Source organism: Coturnix japonica, chromosome 1 (assembly GCF_001577835.2).
Source record: "Coturnix japonica isolate 7356 chromosome 1, Coturnix japonica 2.1, whole genome shotgun sequence".
Classification (NCBI taxonomy): Eukaryota; Metazoa; Chordata; class Aves; order Galliformes; family Phasianidae; genus Coturnix; species Coturnix japonica.
The window spans coordinates 59,894,019-59,918,540 of NC_029516.1; the positions used below are offsets into that span (position 1 = coordinate 59,894,019).

Here is a 24,522-nt window from a genome sequence, read left to right on the forward strand (position 1 = left end):
AAGTCTGGTGAGGCTGGGATTGGGATTAATGAGCACAAATGTTTTAATTCAAATTATTAGTAACGTTCTCTGTCTTTATGCCATTTAGGCCTGAGTGCATACCTTCACAGTTGGCACACTAGAAAATTTCTCAAGAAAAAATCTACTAAAATTCTTCCAGTGTGAGAAAAGCTTCATTCTCCCTCAAAAGACACGCATTTTACAAGAGGTACAACCCTGTTTTCTGTTCTTTCTTCATGATGGCCTCCAAATTACACCTGATTTCTATCTGTACTGTAATTTTGCTTATACAGTATAACTAAAATTTGATATTCTGCTTCCACCGTTCATTTCCTTAAACTAAATTCTGAGGTAAAATATTATTTCCCATTAAGATATTTTAAAGGTTTTCTTGCATTTTATATTTTCCTCAAATACCTATTGCTTCTTACAGATAATACTGCTTTTTGTTTGCAGAAGACAGTACAATGAAAGACAGCAAGACTGAACAGAGGTAGAAAATGGCTGAGTATAAAGCCGCCTTAACTCTGTATGATCATCCTTGCTTCTCTAACACAACATCTAAAGGTGATGAAGGATGAGGATGCTGCCCACCCAAACAAAAGTTCTTCAATTGTGTAAGTCAATGGCTTTGAAGTATTCATTCAACTGCTAAGTGCACCTTAAAAGAGTTCAAAAAAAGTTGTACCTCAAAAAAGTACAAAAAGTTCTCTTTTGTACCAGCACTGAGTACAGAAGCCTTCTTCGCATGGCTATGTCTTGTTTTATGTAAGAAAGAAGTCCTGGTGTCATTAAAGCATTACTCTTGTTTTTACATTAAAAATATCAAAACTTCAGTAGTCTAATTGGAATAATTAGCTGTGAAAATCTGACTGCAAGTAAGCAAAAGAAGTGGTTAGGAAAGTGCACGTAAGTGCACTTGATACCATTTATTGTAACCACTTACAAACTTGATACCATTTATTGTTACCAAGTACAATTACCAATTAGAAAGCAGAGCTTTGCATCTCAGTTTAGCTGATCTTTCCCCCATGCTAAGCTATTTCGAGGGTTTAGTATTCCTTTCATCCTTCTCTGATTCCATCAGTTCTGAAAATATTTCATATCACAAATACAAATTCTACATATATTTTAAGCAAGGTTCTTTGCAGAGAGTAAAGTGGTCATGATTTTGACTACAGAGATCCCTATTTTCAAATCATTTTATCCATCATGCTTTTTTAAAAGTATCTATGAGACAAGTGCTCTTTCCTTTAGAAATAAAAATAAGAATAATTAAAAAAAGATAAAGCAGAAGAAAAAGAAAGAAAATACTATCTTGTCAAAAGATGAAGTACCTCCTCTTGATGGTAGCTTTAATTACTACATACTTTATCTCAATTGACTTTTGTAGTTTAACAACTCACGTTTTCAAATATTCACATTGCCTATTCCAGAATATTTCTTCTTGTATCTGCTACCCAGTTTGATCAGTTCAAACTAACGTACTTGCGAAGAGCTTTAAAATAGGGACCTATGTTCTGAACCTTCCAAAAAGTAAAAGAAATTTAACTTACTGATGTGACTGGGTATGAATTGAGTTTATATTCAGATGAAAGATGAAGAGATAGATGTTTCAAGGACATAATCCTCAGGATACATACATGTGCACATGTGCACGTACACTACTTGAGTCAGGAGAGGTTTAGGTTAGATATTAGGAGTAAGTTTTCCACACAGAGGGTGGTGACGCAGTGGAACAGGTTGCCCAGAGAGGTTGTGGATGCCCCATCCCTGGAGGCATTCAAGGCCAGGCTGGATGTGGCTCTGGGCAGCCTGGTCTGGTGGTTGGTGACCCTGCACATAGCAGGGGGGTTGAAACTGGATGGTCATTATGGTCCTTTTCAACCCTGGCCATTCTATGATTCTTACCAATGAGTCTTACCAAGAACAGTTTGCATTCATGAAAGATTAATACAAACTTTCTCTTTGGTAGTGTTCTGTTTCTCTATGGCACCATGAGAAAGGAAGTACTAACTGAATTATATGAATCCTGGCTTCATAAACCAAGGATCTTAGAGACTGTTGCTTACAAATCAACAAATGCTATATATTGATATAGTTAGCTGTGCAGCCCTAGAGGAAGACAAATGCCTTTTACTAAGAAAGCCAAATAGATTATTTCATAGAAAATAGTGTTTTCCCAGAAAAGAAAAATAGACTAAAAGTACATTTATTTATTTGATTTTTTAGCTGCCTGTAAATGCTACAGAGCTTTTATATTTTCTCAAGCTTTTTGAAAGCTGAAAGATGTCAAGGTCATTTTAGTTTTAAAGTAGATAAGCTCTTCTTATCTTATAACTTGCTTTTATTTTACCTCAGGGGCTTCAGCAGGGGGACTGAGACACCGTCTGAAGGTGGGAAGTCAGTCCCAGCTCTTTCCCAGGTGTCAGCAACATGCGCACATTAAATTCCACTCCAAAAAAGATCAGAGCAGAGATTTGAAATGAACATGAGTTCATCAATGTACACTCTTCAATATTCATTAAGTTCATGTAAAATTCAGTGATCATGGAATCAGTATTTTTCTCTAGTGTGACTAATTTAAGGATAATATGGTATTATAGAGCATCTCTGGTTTCCTGGAGTACTGAATTCTCATCTACCCCTATCTCATTTGCACTGAGTTCACTGCTTACTGTATTATTACCACTTGAGAAATTGAGAATTTACATTTCTTCTATCTGGACAGATCTTGTTTGAGGTACACTCATCATGCTAGTGCTCCAATAAAAGGAAAATACCTGAGAGAGTAAAATATTTGTATAGAATAAGGTATACTCTTACTCTTAACAAGTAATTTTGTCAAAGATCCTCATATAGACTCTCTCGATAAGTACAGATATTTCCACAGAACGATTTATCTGCTCTTAAGACAGCTGTCTAAAATGAGTGGGAGGAAATGATCTCTGGAGGTGCTTCTCATGCTTTTCATTTGAAAGCCTGAAGAGCTAGCTTAGTCTAGATAACTAACTTTTAGACAACTAAAAATCAGGTCAAACAACACCTATCCTTAATCTCTCTGCTCCTTATGTCATTCTAGGCCTATTCCTCTTGGCCAAGGAACAAAAAAGCCTGCCAGCCAGTAGCTCCCTGTCTAAGGTCAGAACTCAGTTACAATTGCTTGTGGAAGAAGCTCAAGTAAAAATGCAGATTTGCTGTAAATTTTCAATTAAAAAGCAAGAAAAACTAGTGGTCATAACCTAATATTATAAATAAGATTAATTATCTACTCAAGATACACAAGTGACTTTTGGCCTCATACTGACTGGGACAGTGGCCATCTATCACTAGTTGCATCCATCTAGTTGCACAGCCATGCTATTTTCAGTCAAATGGAGGCTAAAGAGACAACTTCTAACAGGGACAACATAGGTTTTTCTTTGTTGTCCTCTGGTCTTGATACACACTCCAAAAGCTTCATTGCAAAATTAAACCTTTGAACAGAACAGCAAAACTGAATCTGAAAACCTCACGACCTTTCAAAATGTTGTTTTTGCTATCAGCTGCTTATACGGGTCATAACATCTGCACAGATAAAATAAACCTTCTCCCAGTATTTTGGGAACCTACTTCCTCAGAAGACAGAGATGAAAAAGGCAAAAATAAGGAAAGATATAATAATTTAACAGTGCATTCTTTAATCAACAATGTATTTATTCTAGCAGTGGTTATACTAGACTGAGGTTTACTGGGGGGAGCCAAAGGATCTTATTACACTGGCCAATGAAGAGATCTACAAATGAGAGCTTGATTTACCTAAGCTAGTCAGGAAAGGACCTGTGTTTAAGAAGTAGAGCATTTTTTTCCTGCAAATACAGAAACACAGAAATGTACAAGACCTTCTGTCCATTTTGTGCCTGAATTCAGAATTAGTTTGAACAAAATGTGCAACATTCTTTAATCTCACCTCATCAGAGCGCATTTGTCAGCTACAGACTAGATTAAGACTCAGATCTGCCTCCCATCCTTGATTCTAATATCGACTCTGTGCATTCCTCTTAAAATCAACATCATCTCAGTTTTTCCCCTGTAACACAAGAACAACACGCAGAAGTCATTTATAGCATGCATTGATACATACATGGAGATAACATGGTCTATGTGCAATACACTAACAGGCTCAGGACTTCCAGGCTTGTGGCAAACTTTAAAAGGACATAAAATTCTTCATTCTCCATAAAATCTGCCACAGGACTGGACGCCATTGTGTTATACAAACTTCTATTTTTAAATGTTATAAAACATAAGAGTTCCAACTGTCAAAACAGCTTTTCAGAATAAATTAACTACTTAAAACAAAATGTTGAATAGCTGACGATATGCTTTTGGGCAGTACCTCCTTTTAAAAGTACAGAGGGATTTGTTGTGTGTTCAGGTTGTCAGCTTTCCACTAACAATCCATATTGGCTCATGAACACGCTTTCAGAGAAGTTAAAGGAACAAAGGTACTGTAGGTTGACTGGCAGTTCAAAGGCTTCAAAGACTCTCTGGAGCCTTTTCCCCTGAACAAATGACATTAACTATGATTCATCAATCAGTGGTTTATGTAACCTGATAGCACTTCACTTTTGCTATCCATCAAGTCCCCAAGTTTCTCAGCGTGTGATAATACTCTTTGTGTGCAGAGATGCCATCACACAGCTGGTTAGATAGCAGTTACTAGAAAATGCTTAAGGGTGGTACTCCTGGCCTTCTAAGTGAACTCTGAATGTGGACTTCAGTCCTAAAAGGTGAGAAATATCCTCATCTAAGAGGGGAAACTCTAGAAATATGGGTGATGTTTCTGGGAATTGGACACATAGCTTTGCATCTACCTTTGAGCACAACTTTCTAACTACAGAAACCTCATTTCTAAAAATATGAGCAATTTTCCTGGGATCTCCCTTTTTTGCTCAGAAAGATTTAAGATGCATTAAATATACCTCCTCTTTTGACAAGGAAAATCAACTGACTTCAGAAAACTGTATGTTTCAGATTTTGTCATTAAAAAGTTACTTCACCTCCACGGTGACACTTCTTAATGGTTCTTTTAACATTTGTTTAATCAACCACTGCAAACTACTGCAAGTATTATAAAAGGCAACAGGACAACACATAACGTAGAGTCATAGTCCGTAATGATTCATTACTCTATAAGGAATACTATGAGAGTTTATGACAACTGCTTATAAAACACTTTAAGAATGTTTTAAACTTTTGTTGACATGAAATTATATGAACTGTTATGTTATGTTGATGTGGAATTACATATAAAGCTGCCAAAATTCCTAATTTTTTCACAATGTGTAAAATAAGCACAATGTGTCAATTTGAAAGTTTCTGGACATGAAATTAGTGATTTCCAGCCTGGAGAAATGCATCAGGAAGGGCTACAGTGCTTCTGGAAAGGGTAAAAAAAGGAAGCTCACTAGCGTCATAATCATAGCCAGAGGTTTATCCCTGGCTATGAAGACCACCAATCTAGGTAACAGCCTACACAATACAAAAGGCTCTGAACCCCAAAATATTCTACACATTCTAAATAAGATTAAGTACTCAAAACAAAAATAAAAATATTTAAATATTTTAAATCCTTAAGTGTGTGCTTCTCTGCTCTTCTGCACAGGGTTCTTTTTTGAATCAAATGCTGTGAAAAGATGCATTTTCAACTTAGTCCCATGAGAACTGTAGCATTTGTTGGCACAGTAAGCATTCATATGAAATTATTTTAATGTATTGACAACATAAAATTTCCAGAACCCGATTTTCTTGTCTTGCAATAATACAGTGTGTTCAGTTCTGCACTGGGTATTTGGTTCAGTGAGAGTTTATTGCAGAAAGCATCAGCTTTTGAATCAGCCACTTCACTTGTGGTATGTCTTCTGTCGTCAGGGATGATCTCAGCCAAAAATGGAGCGGTGGGTAATCAGATGAAAAGAAGCAGTATTTGGTGTAAAAGACATGACTATAACAGAGCCTAAATGCACTAATCCTGGTACATATGCTGAGTTCCTAATGAATTTTTAATGACTTCTTTTGGTAGAGAGACAATTTTATGTACTGATTCACGTTCCTTGTGCATATCAAAATCTTTTCTCATCTCCAAGTAGAATGAAAAGGTCAGGTCTTCTGCTCACACTTACAACAATGCAAGAAAACAGTAAATGCAGCCTTACTGCACTTCTCCTTGAAGGAGGGCTATCTTCTTTTACAGCTACATGTGTTGACATACCATAAATAAGTTAATTTATGTTTCATACTGTTGCCAACGAAAATCCTCCTACGTAAACTAGTACGCTGCATTTCCCCCTACAGAAAAATTATTACTTACATGACTGATACCCAGTTCAGCACAATTCTCTCTTTAAAACAGGAGAGAAAATGCCACTATTAATAGCAGAGCTGTCAAGACAGCATCATCTGAAAGACTCAGAGTGTTTCAAGACAAAGCCAAATTGTCAATCTCTTGCTGCAGCTTGCAGAGGGAGGAAAAAAAAAAAAAGTCTGATTGTTGAAAGTGAAAAAATGAAGAAGAAAACTTAGTTTAAACTTATGCACTGCATCAGGTGCGAAGGGCTGATGTGGTTCTGTGTAGATTTACCTTGAAAACCATCAGTTTCTCTTACTGAATGGCTCCATTTGCTCTGTACTTTTTAGGTATGGAGGGGAGCTCCTAGTCTCACAGCATCTCCTACAAACAGATGCCTATGCACTTTATAAGTTGTTGGGGTGGGGAAGACAGATTGGGATTTCTCAAAGTAACACACAGTAAATCAGAAATCAGAAATTCATGGACCTAATTCCTTATCTTTTTTGAAGTGCACATGCAAGTTTGCCTATTAATAAGAATCAATATAGTATTGTACTGGTGGGATGTACAACATTACAGCAATATATCTGAAAGCTTTCTATGGATTACAGACAGCTATGTTAATTAATGGCCATAGCAGATAGCAATGGATAGCTTAGGTTATGAGAGAGGAAGAAGGACAGTAATATTTCATGTTACCTAGTTGCCCTTAGCACTGTCTAGTAAGTGACACTAATAAGCAAAGGAGAGTTCAGCTTCTTCTATTTCTGGAAATGAGTTGCAGGACAGGGAAAAAATGTCAAGAATTTAAACTCTTTGTTGCATTCAAAGGTGAATTGTTTGATGCAAACCAGTAGGAGCCCTGCAACTAAAGTTCTATAAAACATAAGCAGGACTAGCATTAGGAAATATAACTCACCAATCATTGCACTGTCAATTCTGACTTTTCTGATCTAAACACAGGATTTATTCCACTTACTTGGGAAATTCTCAGCTATGGGAACTGATTCAGTACAGACTCCTCTGAGTTTATGCTCTGGGCAATCGTTTCCAACAGCCCTTTGTGGCTACATCATTATTCTGTCAATGATGTGACATGAGTAGCATAACGCAACAGAAAGGACAGATTTAAGGTGCTGCTGCCTATCCAAATGATTTCATTTGCTAGTCAGTTCCATGGATGGCCACCATTTCTGAATTACCTCAGGTGGGTGGTTGGAATGGATGATCTTAGGGTTTTTTTTCCAACCTTGGTGATTCTATGATTCTACAATTAACTTTGTCTCCATTAGCTCTTCTGCTGCTGCTTCCAGAACTCTTCAACAGAGTTAACACCGGTTTAGGTATCAACACAAAGAGCTGTTTGAGTTTCTGTCATTGCTTAAATGGCCCGTACCAAGTAGGAGTAACAAATGTTAATTTCAGATTAATGCCTAAAGCTTTTCATTTTCTGTTTTGATAAAGTAGACAAACTAAACTATGAGTTATTCACTCACGTCTAGATCCTGGTAACTGAGCAACAGTGTAATTTACTGAAGATAGCCAACTTATACAGCAGAACAGCATCTGGAAAAGTGCATGTAGTAGGTAATGTTTTTTCTGACTCTCACAAATAGAAAAGGGACATTCACTACAAAAAGATTGTAAGAGTGCCGTTAACATTAGTAAGCAAATATGAAATGCGGAAATTAAGTAGCAGTCATTAAAAGTGGAAAATGGCTGTCCAAAAGGGGTCACAGAATCACAGAATCACAGAATTATCAAGGTTGGAAAAGACCTAGAAGACCATCTAGTCCAAACATTACCAGTACTTCCCAGCTAAATCATATTCATCAACACAACATCCAAATGTTTCTTGAACACTCCCATGGTCGGTGACTCCACCACCTCCCTGGGCAGTGCATTCCAATGCCTGACTACCCTATTTTTTTTTACTATTTTTTTACTGAAAAATAGTAAATGAGAAAGAGAGGCAGACCACCTTGAATGTCAGGTTATTGAGGAATTAAGAAATTAAAGTGCGCATGATGGAACTTCTTTCACATACCTTTAGACACCTCTGGTGTAAACATCTATAAAGAAGCAAGTTTATAGTAAACAAGGAGAAACAGGCATAAATCTTCTGAGCTGGGACTGAGTCCCACATTAGAAACACACACTAGAGCACTCTCCATCCATCTCACTTTTAGTTAGAAAAATCACGCTCCCTAGTACATAAGAGTGGCAAACACTTGAGACAGGATTGACTCCCTGTTCTTCTGCTGCCAATGCATTACATCGCAGTGAACGTTTATCCTCTCGCAAGTCAAGATATTTACACTGGAAGTTTCCAGAAGAGACTGGAGTATTGACATACCATATCTTCTGGGTTCTCTGTAGACCTCAGGTCTGGTGTCCTCTTACCCCCATACAGGCACAATATTTTAGACAATTACTTTTATGGGAACTTAAATGCTGGTATAAATACATACAATTATCATGTAACTACCCAGGATAGAGTCTGTCCTGTGTTTCTTTACTAAGAATACTCAGTATTTTCCTTAGCAAGATAACATTTGCACAGAATATAAGGGGGGTTTTTTGAGATCAGGATTATGGAGCTTCACCAGTGTTAAAGATAGCTTTGAAACACTTCAATTGAGTGGTGCTAACTGCACAGTACTTAGGGCCACATTCTTGACATTTCAGTCATGAATATTTGTAAGAGATATTCTGTGATTTCAGATTTAATTCTTGTTTGAGCACAAAAGCACTACATCTGCTTTAACGAACATGCAACAGAAGAAGTAACATCTTTGTTACTTCTAATGTTAACATGTTTTGTTAACATTGCACCTGAACAAAAGCTGGAGAGACTTGTCTCTAATTCTGGCAAAATGCAATACGACCCAGGAGAAAATGTTATAGTCCAGAGGCATCATGAGCAGTTTCATTTCTATAATGCAATCAAGAATAACTCTTTTACATAAAACATTAGGTGATCCCCCTGACAGATGGAATTGGGGTCTGGGATTTAATGCTTCTTTGAAAATCCTGTTTAACTTTTCTTATGTCCCATAGTTTGACTCAGTCTTGGTACATCCCTTACAAGATTTAAAAGTAACTGATTCTGAATAATGACTCAAATCTTCTAACAGACCAGAACTGCATCTGATATATCCACGGCTTTCCAGGAACTGGAACAGCCTATGGCTGCCTTTTCGAAAGCACTGAGCATGCATGCCATTGCTGAGAGCCAGTGGGACCCAGACATATTCCTGCTCCAGAAGAAGGGCACTAAGGTATTCAGGTTCAGTGTTTAAACTCTGAATATGAGATGCTGTCAATTATGAGCCAGATTATTAGCATAATTATTTTTTGGCACAATTCTATCTCTATGAAATGGGTCTAATCATGTTTTCAGTTCAGAGGAGTGAAATTACTTCAGCAATACAAAATGCCGCAGTGAAAATGACAGCAAAATGTTATTTCATTCCAGTCAAATGCTATAGTGAAAATATCAATAAGAGCTCCACGGAGAGATAAACTTGTCTCAGAGTCGCACTGTACACACTGTCATAGAGAAGACATAGCAGAACTATTCTTACTTCTTGCACACTGGGACTGTCCATCCAGGCTGGAAGGAAAGGAATCTAGGGGGGGAAAAAAAAAGAAAGCACATGATTATTAGAAACAGCAAAATATTTAAGAGCAGAATCCGACTTTTTAAAACATTTTGTCACTTGCAAAAATCTTATTGACAGACTAGCTGTTGTATTCACTGTGAGAGGATTATATCCTGGCTAAATATCCTTTTTGCATTCAGCCCAAATAGCACAGATGACCAAAGAGAAGCAGCAGTGGGGCTTTGGTTATTTCAGTACAGAATCTGCTGTTGCAGACTAAACTGACAAAGGTGGCTTCCAGTTAAGGCAATGCACTTGGCTCTGAGGCAGTTAGGGATTAACTCCTGTTGCCTGGCATTACAGAAGATGCATGTGACAACATCCTAGCACAGAAAGCTTCAGCTGTGCTTCTGTGTCTACATCTCAACCCCCATAAGTAACTGAAAGACCAGTTTTCCAAATGTACTTGGGCACCTAGATGTACACCTAAAGACATTCACTGTCACTTGCATAACTGCCACTGAAAAATCTGCAGTCAAGTAATTAATTTCGTTTTTCATGATCTGAAAGAAAAAAATAAATAAGCCTAGTCTCCTAGTCTCTTAAAGGCTGTGTATTTTGTCTCTGAACCATACTCTGGGAGCACTAGAAATAAATGTGCACGGCAGCCTTCGTTTCAGCATTTCCCAGCTATTTAATACTAGTCTTTACCTTTCCGTGAATACCATCTGAAACAATTTCTGTGCATGAAACTATTAATTTACAAGATCTAATAAAAGATTTTACATTAATAACAAGAGAATTTTCATTCATATTCATAGTTCACAAAAAAAAAGAATGATTTCTATGTTGAAACCCTGAATGCTCACACTGTCAATTTAAACCATTTTCTCTTTTCTTCTGCTTCACTTAGCTTTCACCACTTCAAACATGTTTTCTTTTTCTATTTTGATCATCATCCCCTTCTACAAGAAACCTCTTCAATATTGCCTGTTGTCTAATAAGTCTGTTGTCTTATATTTCAGTGATTCGATGTCTCATTTACTCCAGCTTTCCTTATAACTTTTGTTACCTTATTTAGCCCTTGAAAACACCCACGGGGAATATTACCTCAGCATCTTATCACAACTGTAAAGCTAAAGCTATGATTCTGATGTGCAATATGCTATTATCTTCATGAAGGCATCCTGCATATACTAGGCTAATATTTACTAATGTGCTAATGTAACGATGACCAAGCTGCCTCTGCTCCTCTCTGGGGCACCTTCTATCGATACGGATGGGAATTAATGACAATCTCTCTCCGCTGCCTGATGTCAGAGATGAGAAAGGTGCGAAGGGTATATAAGAGCTGTATTACTTGTCAGCAAGGAAGGAGAGAAAAGGGATACTCCTGAGCTAGGTGCAAGCGTGGAACTGTGGCATGCACCCTTCTCACTAACGCAGGCGTGCTTCTCCAGTTAGCTCCCTGACCATTACAAGGTAAACATTTTCCCTTTTATTTCTTATTTCAGATGCAGTGCAATAGATGTGCTTTTAGGAAAACACAATGTTTCTCATGATTAATCAACAGCATTTTTTCAGGAAAAGGCTAAAAATGACTTCAAGGTAAATTGCACCTGGGACCAAAATTTGAGATAAAGACATGCCAGGAAATGCAAACCAGAGATGTGGGAAAGAACTGACACTACTAGATGGAAAATGAACGCTTACCGTTGAGAGCTCTCTGTCTGAAACTGCCTGTCACTAAACTTGTGGGGATCATTTTTTTCACTCTAGCCTACAAGAAAGACCAGCTGCTGTTGTTTTAGGAGAGAGTGGTCATCAGTCACAGGACATGCTGAGGAGTATTTGGCATTGCTCTCAGTTCTCAATCATTTTTCTTTTCAGAAAGTTTGGAAGCAAAGATGTGCAACCTAAAGCTGTCAGTTTTCTTCATTGTACTTTCTGTCACACTGAGCTGTTTGGAAGCTACATCTATTGAGAAGTGAGTAATATGTAATCATATTTATTTCTGTATAGGAGTAACTTTCCGATTATTGCATGAATTGCTTTTACTTTCATGTCTCTAATAACATGAGCAGAAATAGAACTATTCAGTATCACAGAGTATTCTATTGTTTAAAGATTACTATCTGTGACTGACAATCTCTCTGATGGGACTTCCAAGAGGCAAGAATGGATACTGCCCATAATGTCACAGAACACACTCTCAGGACTTAGTGAGGAAATGCCAGAACAACCAGCATCAAAGACAAAAAGGTATTGATTTCTCATGCTTCTTCTTGATGCATCACAAGTAAAATGAAGTAAAATGAAGTAAAATTTAAGCCAGTGATATTCTGTTGAGATTCTTCATGTCTGTTGTAATTTCTCAGGCAGTGTAAGATACTCTCCTTGTAAAAAGAGCCAGTCTGGGCAGGATAAAAAGTAAATCCAGAGAAAAAAGTTGCACATCATTTGTTACTTCACAATTTATAGCCCTTTCATGAGTGTGAAAGCTTGCAAATACTACATTACCTTGAGAAGTCAGGTCTATTGTAAGAGTTTTTTTTTAATTTAAATGTCAAATTTCCAAGCCTAAAGAAGAAATAAAAAGAAAACACATCCTGCTTAATAACAACAGTGCTTTGACAGAATAGAATTCTTTTAAAATTTAACTACTTCCTGAAATTAAATATTTCATTAGTGTTACATGCCAACTTAAGCATGAAAAGAATGAAGAGAAAAAACTGTCTCTGATAGAGTTTAAATAGTCTGAAATACATACATTCATATTTATAGAGCCCTAAGTCCAATTTCAGGTAAAGTTTTGAAAATAAAATAACAGTTCAAAAAGTACTTGCAATTTCTGATAAATGATAAACATCACTGAATGCTCAGTCTTGTCTTTTGATCAATACTCTTTCAATAACAGTACTGCTATAGATAGACTTGCTAAATATATGTAGTTATCTGATCCTTTCTCTCTCAATTTAATTAAATATTATCATATAACACTTTGATTACCTTCCAAAATAATAATGGAAGCTACCTGCATTTATATAGTTCTTGCTTTAAAATAAATAAATAAATAAATAATATAATAAGTATATGAAAATAATAAATATATAATAAATTATATATACATATATATATAGTAGTAATAAAAAACAAGGCATCATGTTTATGAGTGTGGTATGCCTTATCTGCTTTTTTGAGACCTTGGTACACAATCTTTTACTGGGTGAAGTGTCTCAAAGCACATTTTCAACTAAAGGCAATTGATCAAAAAGCTAAAAAGCTAATAGACATAATGGTTCCAGTCAGTCTTGACACTGGCTAGAAATCTGGCAAATTCATGTAGGAACTGGGGTTTTAAACTTGGAGTGGTCTGATTTGTTATCGTTAAAGAAAAGGAGAACTGCCTCCACTAACAAATAGGATTTCCATTATAAACAGTTGCTGCTTAAACCACATATGTTAAGGGCTCGATTAAAATATTTTTAAATAATAGAAATATCAAGAAAAATCTAAGAGGAGCTATATCAAACCTTATGCAAACATTTCATTAAAATATCGATTGCTTAAATTGCTGCCTATTTGCTGATCAAAACTGATACAATACAGACATTTCTTTCAGAATTGCTATCCCATCTGCATTCTTAGATTAGCACAACTAACTCTAAAAGAATAGGTGACATTTGAGATAATGGATTTAGTCAATCAATAGGTAAAAGTATTCATTGGTAATTGCTCTGAGTTTGAAACTAAAATTGGAACTCGTCAGAGTGTATTTCTACTGAAAACTGCAGTCTGTTCCATGCCACATTAATTTGAAGTGACCAAAGAAAATTAACAGTAATTCCACAAGCAATCAGCAATCAAGTATTTATGTGTGGAGGATTGGCTCTTTCAAGCCAATCATTGTTTAGTGTTTGAAACAAAAATCTAATGCTGCGTAAGTCCTACACAGTGTTTGTAAATGGTTGGTTCAGACCATTAAATATTATTTTTAGATAAAGACTATTCAATGGGCACTCTTTAAAGCCCTATCCAGAAAATGGTGACCTCCTACACAACAGTACGTTCAAGTTGACGATGATTTAACAAAGATGTGGCCCCTTTTTGTTAGTGAAGAAATCCCTATTTAGACAGAACTAGATCTTCAATGGTACCAAAGCCAGCAGTGGTTGGCAACACCTGCCACCTATGATAGATGGCAAAGTTGGGAGAGCCTTCTGTCTCAATCCATTTAACGTGGTCTGGAAGATCACTGTTTGGTGAGAGGAGGGTACAGTTTGGAGGGAAGAAGAGAACTAAGTAAATGTTAGTAGTTGCCATTACATTAGTAATCCTCATGATATCAGCAAGAGCTCTAAATAGACTTAGAAGTTTAGCATAAAGGTAAACATTTAGTCATTGTTTTCACTTACTGTCTTAACTATACTATCATTACAGGTTTTCTAGATGTCATAAACTGCTATTCTGAATATCAATAAAAATGACATATGACTGTTAAGGCCTTTGCATTTTAATAACCCCCATCATTAAAACTGATAATAGCGTACAGTGCAAAAACTATGTATATTCAGGCACAAAGTAGGTGGAAGGAAGATTGTAATGTTCCTGTATTTGTGCACATATTAAAAGAACCCTCACATTAGCACAGCTCAAAAGTCTTTTAGAAGCAGCACACCTGATTGCTTATCACTTGACTTCATGACTTCACCTTGGTTCTTTTTCTTTTACATTAGTAGTCACCACCTGGAGAAACGGAAGTGCAACACTGCTACGTGTGTGACACAACGCTTGGCTGACTTCTTAGTTCGTTCCAGCAGCAACATTGGAGCAATTTATTCACCTACTAATGTGGGGTCCAATACATATGGAAAGAGGGACACAGCTGGGCTTTTAAGCAGAAAATCCCAAAACAATACAAAGATTTAGGGTGTTTTAATGACTATCAATACAGTTCTCATTAGGAACCCAGTTTCTAATGCATCAGTAACCTTTTGGTCATTTATTACTTGTACAGTCTTAACAGTGCCTTGTTTTCTTTGTGTACGTGTATGTAATTTATGCATGTATAACATCATGCATAGGCTATTGTTTCAAATCCTTTAAGAACTCCAGAAATCTGCTTGTCAAATTCCTTTGTAAAAAACAAAAAACAATAATAAATGGCAGAATAATTCCAATTTTTTTATTATTTTATTATTATTATTATTATTAAAAGGCTAAAATGATAAACACGATGTGTATGTCTTTATAGTCACAGTTTGGTGACAAACCATTCATCTTAAGACCAACAAAAAACAGAATGGTAAAAGAAGTTATTTCCTAATTTAGGTAAAACAGAAGAATCTCCTAGTTTGGAAATGGCTACAGAGACTTTTTTTTGCCCAACAGAAAGAACAATTAGATGAGATACTATGGTTGTATAGTATGACTATTAGACTAGTTAACTGCCTGGTCTTTCTCCACCATCATGAGCCTGAAACTAGCACAGGTAGCAGAACTAAAAGAAGTAGCCTTGCAATATGGTTTCTACACACTGTGAGGATGAGACATTAAGAATTTATTACTCTTACTATAAGATGGTATCAGCAAAAGGTAAGCATCATGAGTGCATCTTCATTTCAAATATGAATAAAAGAAAATCATTAAACAAGCTGGTAGAAATACCTTTCTTTGGGTATTCCTTTCCTTGAACTTAATTAACAAAGGGAAAAGAAAAAAAATAAAAATAAAAAAATGGCAATTCAGGTATCAAAATGTATCATAGAAGTAAACTTGCCTTCTGACATGCATTCATTTCTAGCAACATCCAAGAAAACTAGTTTAGAGATGGGCAGATCTTAACAGAAGTCTGACGGTGTCGTTTTTTCCTATCTCAGTTCAGTATCAGTGCATGCTAAATAACCCTATTTGTTCCTTTAAAATGCTAAGTGAACTTTCATAGAGATAACATCAGTGGTTGTTTCATCTAGTACTTTCTCAGCGGAGGCTTCACTATCAGCTGGAAAATATGACTGTTCAATTATGAAAAACATTCAGTAGAAGCTCAGTGCTGGAGAAGGAAAGTGAAATCTTAATTGTCATTGGTTCATTTGTCTCTGTCATAAAGAATGCCTCAAAATACAAATATATTTTGAGTATGTATTGTATATGTATTGCAGAGTTTAGTATTAAATGGTACCTTTCCTTCATTTCACAAGTAATACATGGGAAAAAAATAACTGCACAATTTTTCTGCTGTAAAACTGTTACCAATTATTCTGTTGAGAAAAGTTTCTACCTTCAGCATTATTCTAATGAATATTTATTCCAAAAGTTACTGAGAAAACCATTCAGATGGTATTAAACATGTATCATATTTCTGCAAGCTTGAAATGCTTTCCATTCAAGCCATTTTTGAGATATGTTAGGCAGTGGGTTTAAATTGTTTTTCAGCTAGAATATTCACTTTTCAGTAAGCAAACAAGAAAATGACAGGATAGCTCTCATGTGTCATCATGATATTGTTTGCACAGAGGAGTAACCAGGAATCCTTTCTGCAAGTGGGTGCTGATTTCTAGGCTAATCCCAGCCTGAAATACGCACAATGCATTATGCATCAACTTTTGCTCTTCAAGCTGCCATAAGACAAAATGAAGCACAGACTATCTATGCTTAGTTGCAGGGGAACTGTATACATTGCTTTCTGCCCTACGCTCTTCCAAACCTGAAAGGTTCAAGACTAAATTTATTTATCACGTTTGCCTCCATTTGACAAAATCTTTAAAAACATTACTCGTCTCCCAGACCAGTGAACCAATAGGTATGGAAAGGATATCCTATCAATAGCTCAGAGAGGAACCATCTCACATAACTTCAACTAACCCGTTGTCAGCGCTCTCCTGCTGTTTGGTGGAGAAAGATAGCTACATCCAATTTATTCCAGCTTAGACTCCTATTTTAGGATGGGATGAATCATGCTCTTGAAAAGCCTCTGTTTCTTCACTGACAACAGAAAGTGTCTAGTCAATTAACTAAAATGGGTACTTTAAGATGACTGCAGTTAGATGGTATGAATCCAGCTTTCAGTTGGTATGAGCAGTTCAACTTAAAAGAAAGTCTGGTACAGTGAAACACACACACACACACAAAAACCTTCAGGCTCCAAATCATCAGAGTGATCAAATTTCCCATTCTGAACTAAAGTGATAAATTTATCCATCCACTTGGAGCATCTTGAAGAACCGCCTGCAGATTTGCACCCTTATACATTCCTTTGAGAATGCAGCTCTGCTACCCTTCCTGCTCCAGCATAGTCACCACCAGTCGCACCCAGACCAGATAAAGAAGAAGCATCTAGTCATGGTAAGCCTGGATAAAATACTTAGCACTAGTTGGAGATTTAGTCAGTACAAGACAAGGTAAAATAGTTAGCACCATAGTTGGTGATTAAGTCAGTACAAGAGATGGATTTAAAAAGAAAAAAAAGAAAAAAATGTAATCATAAAGCCTCCAAACAGTGTAAGTTCAGACACTGCAGAACATGAACACTGTTAGCTTGAAGCCTAACTAAATAACAAACAAACAAACAACACAAAAAAAAACAAAACAAAACAACAAACAAACAAACAAACAAAAACAACAAGAAAGCCCCTTAAAAGCATACTATGGTTTTATCTGGACCTCTGGGAAACACAATATTTGCTGATAGTCAAGAGATTCTCAAGAGATTCTTCTGTGACTTTTTGCTCTTTTTCACTTCATCTGGATACTCCACAGCCTTCAGAGAAGAGGTGAAAAAAGAAAAACAATAAAAAAAGAAAATCAAGAATGTAAATTATGTGACAAATGAGGTTATTTTCTGCTTAAAAAATAATAAGCATTAGATAACTGCTTAATAGAGGCTCCTGCTGGGTTCTCCTTAAAAGAAATAGAATAGGAAGATAGTATTTGTTTTCATTAAACTAGAGGGAGAGGAATAAAAATCATCTAACAAGAAAAAGTAACATTTAAAATATATAAATATATATTATATGAATATCAGGAATGTATTAAATGATGAAATGTCCCCTAGTGGTTGATATTTCTAAGGAAATATGATCGTTTCATAAAAGGTAGGTTCATCACTTTTAATGATGAATTGAATTGTGGTAAGAACTCGATTTGTCTTCAGAAATCTTGAGCTAAAATTAATAAAGCACACGATGTTTGTGCAACATAAAATTCACTTCTATTGAATAAGAACTTTTGAATGATTAGATTCAATTTGCATTAAGAAAATATCAGTATTTTTCAATAATGCGTAATCTTCTTGGAGATAGCTTCAAACACTGTGTTGGCAAAGCTTCTGTTCACTTCCAGTGGGACAGCATGATTAGCAAGCCGTTTGGATTTTACTGAGTGATTTTCTAAAACTATTTAAAGCTTCATACATTGACAGCATGAGTAAATCCATTTCCTGTCGTCTTCATTTTCTAGACTTGTGCTGGGTTTTATTCAAGCAGCTCACATACAAATATAGCTTGATGGTTACGGCAGAATCCTTTTCTTCAGAGTAACAAGATAAAGAACTTCTTCTGTTTAGCTTCATTATCATATAGAGAAGGGACTGCTCTACATAGCTTTTGCAATGCAACTAGCAAAAAGTTGTATTTACGTATGACACATCTCCTTGCTGTACACAGAATATAAAAATAATGGTTGAAATAACTTGAAATAGAAGTTTCCCGAGGGAAATGACAACTTCTGTTTCAAACATCTTACCTCTATTTTCCCACACCTGATAAAAAGAGAAAAGAGAAAAAAAAAAAAAAAAAAAAAAAAAAAGCAACTCTGCAGAAAAATAAAATACGTTTGAATTATTTTTGAGGTCTTTGTATGCTTCACTAACCAGACTCAAACACAGACCCGAAACACCCAGTTTAAACTAGGCTTCAATTTAAGAACAAAGACGCTCAAAATCTGGATTCTGAGAACTATATAAATTGGTTTCCAGCTTCAACTGCAATGAAAATCAGGTATCCTTAATTCAGTCAATTAACAAAGAAGTGTTTCTCTAACTAGAAACTGTCTTTGAATAACACTGTTAAAAATAATTCTCAAACTCAGAATTCTCATCATGCATGCCATCAGAAGTTGAAACTCATGACATCAGAAGTTGGTCAAAGAATGAGACAATGGTGATGACACAATAGTTAAAACTGCTCTTCATTATACCACAATTTTTCACCTTGAATGTTGAAATAATTGGAACTGAAAGAATACATTTACATGTATTTAGCTATTAACAATAGGCTTGATCTGAATAACAACTATGCCATAAAGCAACCATTTTCTAGAAATTATTTTTTAAATACAAAATCCATTTAATTATTCAAATTAAGGACCTTGGATTTATCTCTTCTTTAACAACATTTTTATCTCAGTATTAAAACACTTGGTTTGATCTAGTATTAGAAATAATGAAACTGTTTCTTACCATCTATTTTACAATGTTCTTAACATAAAAGATTACTGAACAGGTAGCCTGAGACTGGTGCAGAACAACTGATGACACCAAGGTTGATATAATCTGGTTACATTTGTTCATTCCCAAGTTTTGATTGGGGTATCATCTATGTGCTGCATTGTATTTCTTGTCACAGTCGTTGCTGTTTTCAAAAGGAATTAAAATACTGGAATGTATTAAAATAATTGCATTAAAATATTTACCCTAAAGCATCTGAAAGTATATATTTTTATTTTTGTGAATTGAAACAGCTGGAATAATATGGAAATCAAATGTTGCTCAATATAATTAAAACCAACAGAAACTCCTTTATTTACACTGCCAACAGAAGCAGATCAAGGTTATCAAACAGAATCAGTTCTCATTCCATCAGCAGCCCCTGCTGAAGAGGGCAAGGTAGGCCTTCCCTTCATTCCTTTCACTCAGGGAATTGTGTCTATGATTGTCAGTCCAGCACTGAAGAAGCTGAGGTACTCAACTGTCAGAATATTGGTCACTTTTAAATCCAGTTCTTGGATGAGTACATTACTTATGTTTCATATGGAACTAGCCACAGAGCAGAGGATTAAAAAATGAAGAAAAAACTTCTAAATGTCAGTTGGTAGGTATTTTCTAGTGAGGATCAACATGGCAAAGTGCAAGGTTTTGCACTTGCACTGGAGGAATCCCAGGCATATATACCTTCTAGAAGAAGCAGGACTTGAAAGCAGCCCTGCAGAGAAGGACCTGAGTGTCCTGGTGGGTGAAAAACTGAACATAAGCCAGCAGCGTGCTCCTGCAGCTTGGAAAGCAAATGGTATCCTGGACTCCATCAGAAGAGGAGTGGCCAGCAGGGACAGGGAGGTGACTGTCCCTCTCTGCCCTTTTGTGAAACCCACTGCATCCAGATTTGGGTCCCCCAAAACAAAAAAGACAGAGAGCTGTTGGAGAGTGTACAAAGGAGGACCACAAAGATGTTCAGAAGGTTGGAGCACCTCGCCAGTGAAGACAGGCTGAGGGAGCTGGACTTGGAGCCTGGAGAACAGAAGTCTGCAGGGTGACCTCGTTGCAGCCTTCCAGTACCTAAAGGGAGCCAACTCTTTTCAGGGGTGGATAACAGCAGGACAAGGGGAAATGGTTTTAAGTTGAAGGAGGGAAGATTTAGGTTGGAAGTCAGGGGAAAGTTCTTTACCAACAGAGTGGTGAGGCGCTGGAACAGGCTGCCCAGAGAGGTTATGGATGCCCTGTCCTTTGGAGTGTTCAAGGCCAGGTTGGATGTGGCCCTGGGCAGGCTGGTCTAGTATTAAATGTGGAGGTTGGTGGCCCTGCATGTGGCAAGGGGTTGGAGCTTGAAGATCCTTCAGGTCCCTTCCAACCCAAGCCATTCTATGATTCTGTCATGATGTTTTTTATTTTTAATTTGCCTGCATTCTTACAATACAAGAAAGAGAAAAATGAAGGTCATGGGACATCGCATTCTTTCTTTCATAAAAATATGAAATTTAAAGTAGTGCATGAGAGTGGGAGATATTGAAGTGGATCTTAGTTGGAATGGTTATTTCACTTGTCCCAGCACAAGTTCTGACTGTAGGATGATCATAAAACGGTTTGGTTTCCAGGAGGAGGCATTGAGGCTACTCACAACTGCAGGAGGAGGTGGAAGCATGCACAAATGTGCTAGCAGACCCTGAGGCCCAGAGAAGACACAGCACAAGTAATCTGTACTTCTATTGGATCATTTTTGTGGCCCCTCTCTGGACTCACTCCAACACGTCCGTGCCTCTCCTGTACTGAGGAGTTCACATCTGGATGCAGTACTCCAGGTGAGGCCTCACCAGCACAGAGTAGAGGGGTAGGATCACTTCCCTCACCCTGCTGGCCATGCTTCTTTTGGTGCAGCCCAAGATACAGTTTGCTTTCTGGGCTGTGAGGGCACACTGCTGGCTCACACCCAGCTTGTCACCCACCAGTATGCCCAGATCCTTCTTGGCAGAGCTGTGCTCTATCCCAGTTTTTACTGATAGCAGAGGTTACCACAACCCAGGTGCAACACCTTACACTTGGATTTGTTGAACCTCATGAGATTCACTTGGGCCCACCACTTGAGCCTGCCTGGGTCTCTCTGGATAGCATCTTGTCCCTCAGGTGTGTTGACCACACTACACAGCTTAGTGTCATCCACACACTTGCTGAGGGTGCACTCAATCCCACTGTCGATGTCACTGATTAAGATTTTTAAAAGAACCATTCTCAGTACACTCATTGCCAATCAATATTTGGAGTCATTGACTGCCACTCTCTGGGTACGATCTTGTAACCAGTTCCCTATCCTTCAAACAGTCCACTTGTCAAATTAATATCTTTCTAATTTGGAAAGAAGGGTGTTATGTGACCATGTCAAAGACCTTACTGAAGTCCAGTCAGATGACGTAAGTTGCTCTTCCCTTGTCCACTGACTCATAAAAACCCACAAGGTTGGTCAGGCAGGACCTGACCTTGGTGAAGCCATGCTGCTTACCCCATATCACCTCCCTCTCTTCCATGTGCCTCAAAATAGCTTCCAGGAGGATCTACTCCCTTATACTCCCCAGCACAGAGGTGAGGCTGATAGGTCAGTAGTTCCTTGGGTCATCCTTTCTACCCTTCTTAAAATGGGTGTGACATTGACTTTTTTCCTGTCACTTTATACTTTATCTGACTGCTGCATCTTTTCAAATGCTATCAAGGGTGACTTGGTGACTCTATGAGTCGATTCCTTCAGGATTCTGACATGAATCACATTGGGACCCATAGAATTATGGACGTTCAGATTTCTCAGGCAGTCAAGAACCTGATTCTGCTGGGGGCATCCCTCCCTCAGGTCCCACATTTCAAATCATCCACTTGAGGGCTGTGTGTAGAGCAGTTGCTAGTGAAGACAAAGGCAAGAAAAAAATGTTACTGAGTACTTCTGCCTTTTCTTTTTTGCTACCAGACTGTCCATATTGCTCACAAGGGGGATACTTCCTCCTGAATTTTTAATTTTCTTGTTGATGCACCTTTCTTATTTTTCCTTGCACCCCTTTCCAAGCCCAGTTCCAGTTGAGCCTTGGCTTTCCTGACCACATCCCTACACAGCCTTGCAGCATATCAGCACTCCTCATAGGGTACATCTCCCTGCTTCCGCTGCCTGTGCATTTTCTTCTTGCTCTTCAGTTTGACCAGCATGTACCAGTTCAGCCATGCTGGTCTCTTGCCTTCATTTCCTGTCTTACTTCACCTGGAAATGGAAAGCTCTTGCACCCTAAGGAATGCTTCCTCTAGGATCTGCCAGCTCTGCTCCACTCCCTTGTCCTTGAGAACAGATTCCCAGGGACTGTGAAGCCAGGAGTTGGACTCAGTGATCCATATAGATAGCTTCCAACTCAGGATATTAAATGATCACAGCACTGACGACATTAATATAAGCTCGTAACCATGTACACACTGAGTGATGTAAGTTAAAGCCACTTGACAGTGATATCTGGAATTAAATGATTGAAGAAGTCTATTTCATCCTAATGTTCATCCTCTTCATTCCACACCTTAGCAATATAACTTCTGTGAATCACCACTCCAAGCAGCAAACTAATTTAAAAACAACTCTTTCCACGCTTTTGACATTGAACAATTGGTATTGGAGACAGATGACTCCACAGATGATTGCAGTCACCATCACCGTCAGTATCACTTTCAGCTGGATCAGCCTTAGTGTCTGAATGGAAGCTAATATAACTAGCCACATAACTAGTCATTGTCCAACTTAGCAGTAATAGATGAGAAAGTGGTTTTCTAGAACAGCATGCTGCAAAACTTGCTCTGTAAATCAAAAGAGAAATCACTCTATCTCTAGAAGTCTGTGCTTGTTTTCAGGTCTTTATATCAGCAGATATAAAAAGAATTTTATTCTATTTTTCCTCTTCCTTATAGAATACATGGGAATGAAAGAAAGAAGTAAGACACGTAAATAACTAACTGTGGCTTTAGAAGCAGTACAGCACACTCAGCAAAACCATCCAGAGGAAGAGATATTTGGGTGTTCTTTGAGGTTGTAGGCAGACACCGCTTCAAACATACAATAACTAATCAGTCAGAAAACTGATATGAATGTACGGCCCAAGTGGCTGTGCAGAAACGATGCAGATTCATTCAGTGAACACACAAGGCAACAGGAGAAAGAAGAAGAGATTTCTAACATTAAGGAAAAACTAAAATCTTGAAACAAGATGGTGAATGCATTATTGTTGCTTAAAATAACTCTTGCCCAGAATTCACAGAGAATTTCAGAGACTTGTATCAAAGCCATCAACTTTAATGTATCCCTATTCTTCTTCAAAAATATTTCATCCTACATTCTGGTAACCAGTTTTTATAAAACATCAGCAAATTATGGCACATCTCATCTCTGATGTGACTTTCCACAAAGCTATCATTCATGTTAAAATCACTTGCAGGTCTGGCAAGACAAAATTTGACCACAAAAAGAAATACTAATAAACTAGGAAACATCTTGGGTCAATATCAGACCATTTCAAAAGAGAACAAGAAGAATGTCTGAATTTGAGATTTCACACAATTCTCTTTACTATAAAAGCAAAGTGGAAACTCTGTGGGAGCTCTGCAGCAAGGAGCCTTGGCATACACATAATTCCATTGCCACTATGTGCATGCACACATGCAAATACAGTACAGAGAAAAATTATGCAATTTCAGGTAAACATGAATTTCCTTTGCAGTTTTCAGCTGTGGGATAAAACACTGAATTTCACTCAGGAGGCAAGTAGAGGAAAAAAAAAATAAATATATATATATATATATATATATATGGATATCTCAGAGATGTAAGTATAAATAGGAAACAGTTAAGGTAAAGGGAACCGTAGAGGTGATAGAACAAACTTTTTGCATCTCCCGAGACTACAATACATTCCTATAGAATCACGTCAGCACAGGAACTAAACAATTCTGTCTGACTCTCAGGACTCAAAGAAAATGGTAAGTTGGAGAAGTCTTCCATACAAGAACTAGTTTCACGCTAGAGCTGAAACCCATAGTTTCTTCATTTAATCATGATATTAAGCAACAGGTTTTACTGCATAGAG

The 24,522-nt window shown here is 37.2% G+C and overlaps 2 protein-coding genes across 2 annotated transcripts in view; one reads left to right on the plus strand and one right to left on the minus strand.

Moving 5' to 3' along the window:
• LOC107316629 (solute carrier organic anion transporter family member 1A2-like) overlaps positions 1 to 24,522 on the minus strand; it is a 50,315-nt gene that overhangs the window by 23,771 nt on the left and 2,022 nt on the right. Inside the window, exons 2-3 of the mRNA XM_015868369.2 lie at positions 9,919 to 9,963; positions 3,950 to 4,069 (exon numbers count right to left, since the gene is read on the minus strand). Coding sequence (XP_015723855.1) covers positions 3,950 to 3,964 — 15 coding nt within the window. The 5' untranslated portion in view covers positions 3,965 to 4,069; positions 9,919 to 9,963. The remainder of the gene's footprint in view (positions 1 to 3,949; positions 4,070 to 9,918; positions 9,964 to 24,522) is intronic.
• IAPP (islet amyloid polypeptide) lies at positions 11,100 to 15,116 on the plus strand. The gene is made up of 4 exons (XM_015868420.2): positions 11,100 to 11,418; positions 11,827 to 11,923; positions 12,064 to 12,198; positions 14,673 to 15,116. The coding sequence occupies exons 2-4, from the start codon at positions 11,844 to 11,846 to the stop codon at positions 14,863 to 14,865; spliced, it is 408 nt and encodes a 135-aa protein (XP_015723906.1). The 5' UTR covers positions 11,100 to 11,418; positions 11,827 to 11,843; the 3' UTR covers positions 14,866 to 15,116.

Bases quoted from the DNA above. Each gene is read 5' to 3' on its own strand.
- IAPP (XM_015868420.2), top strand. From the start codon at position 11,844: ATGTGCAACCTAAAGCTGTCAGTTTTCTTCATTGTACTTTCTGTCACA. The intron at 11,924-12,063 runs GTGAGTAATATG...TATTGTTTAAAG, and splicing joins GAAGCTACATCTATTGAGAA to ATTACTATCTGTGACTGACA. The intron at 12,199-14,672 runs GTATTGATTTCT...CTTTTACATTAG, and splicing joins CCAGCATCAAAGACAAAAAG to TAGTCACCACCTGGAGAAAC.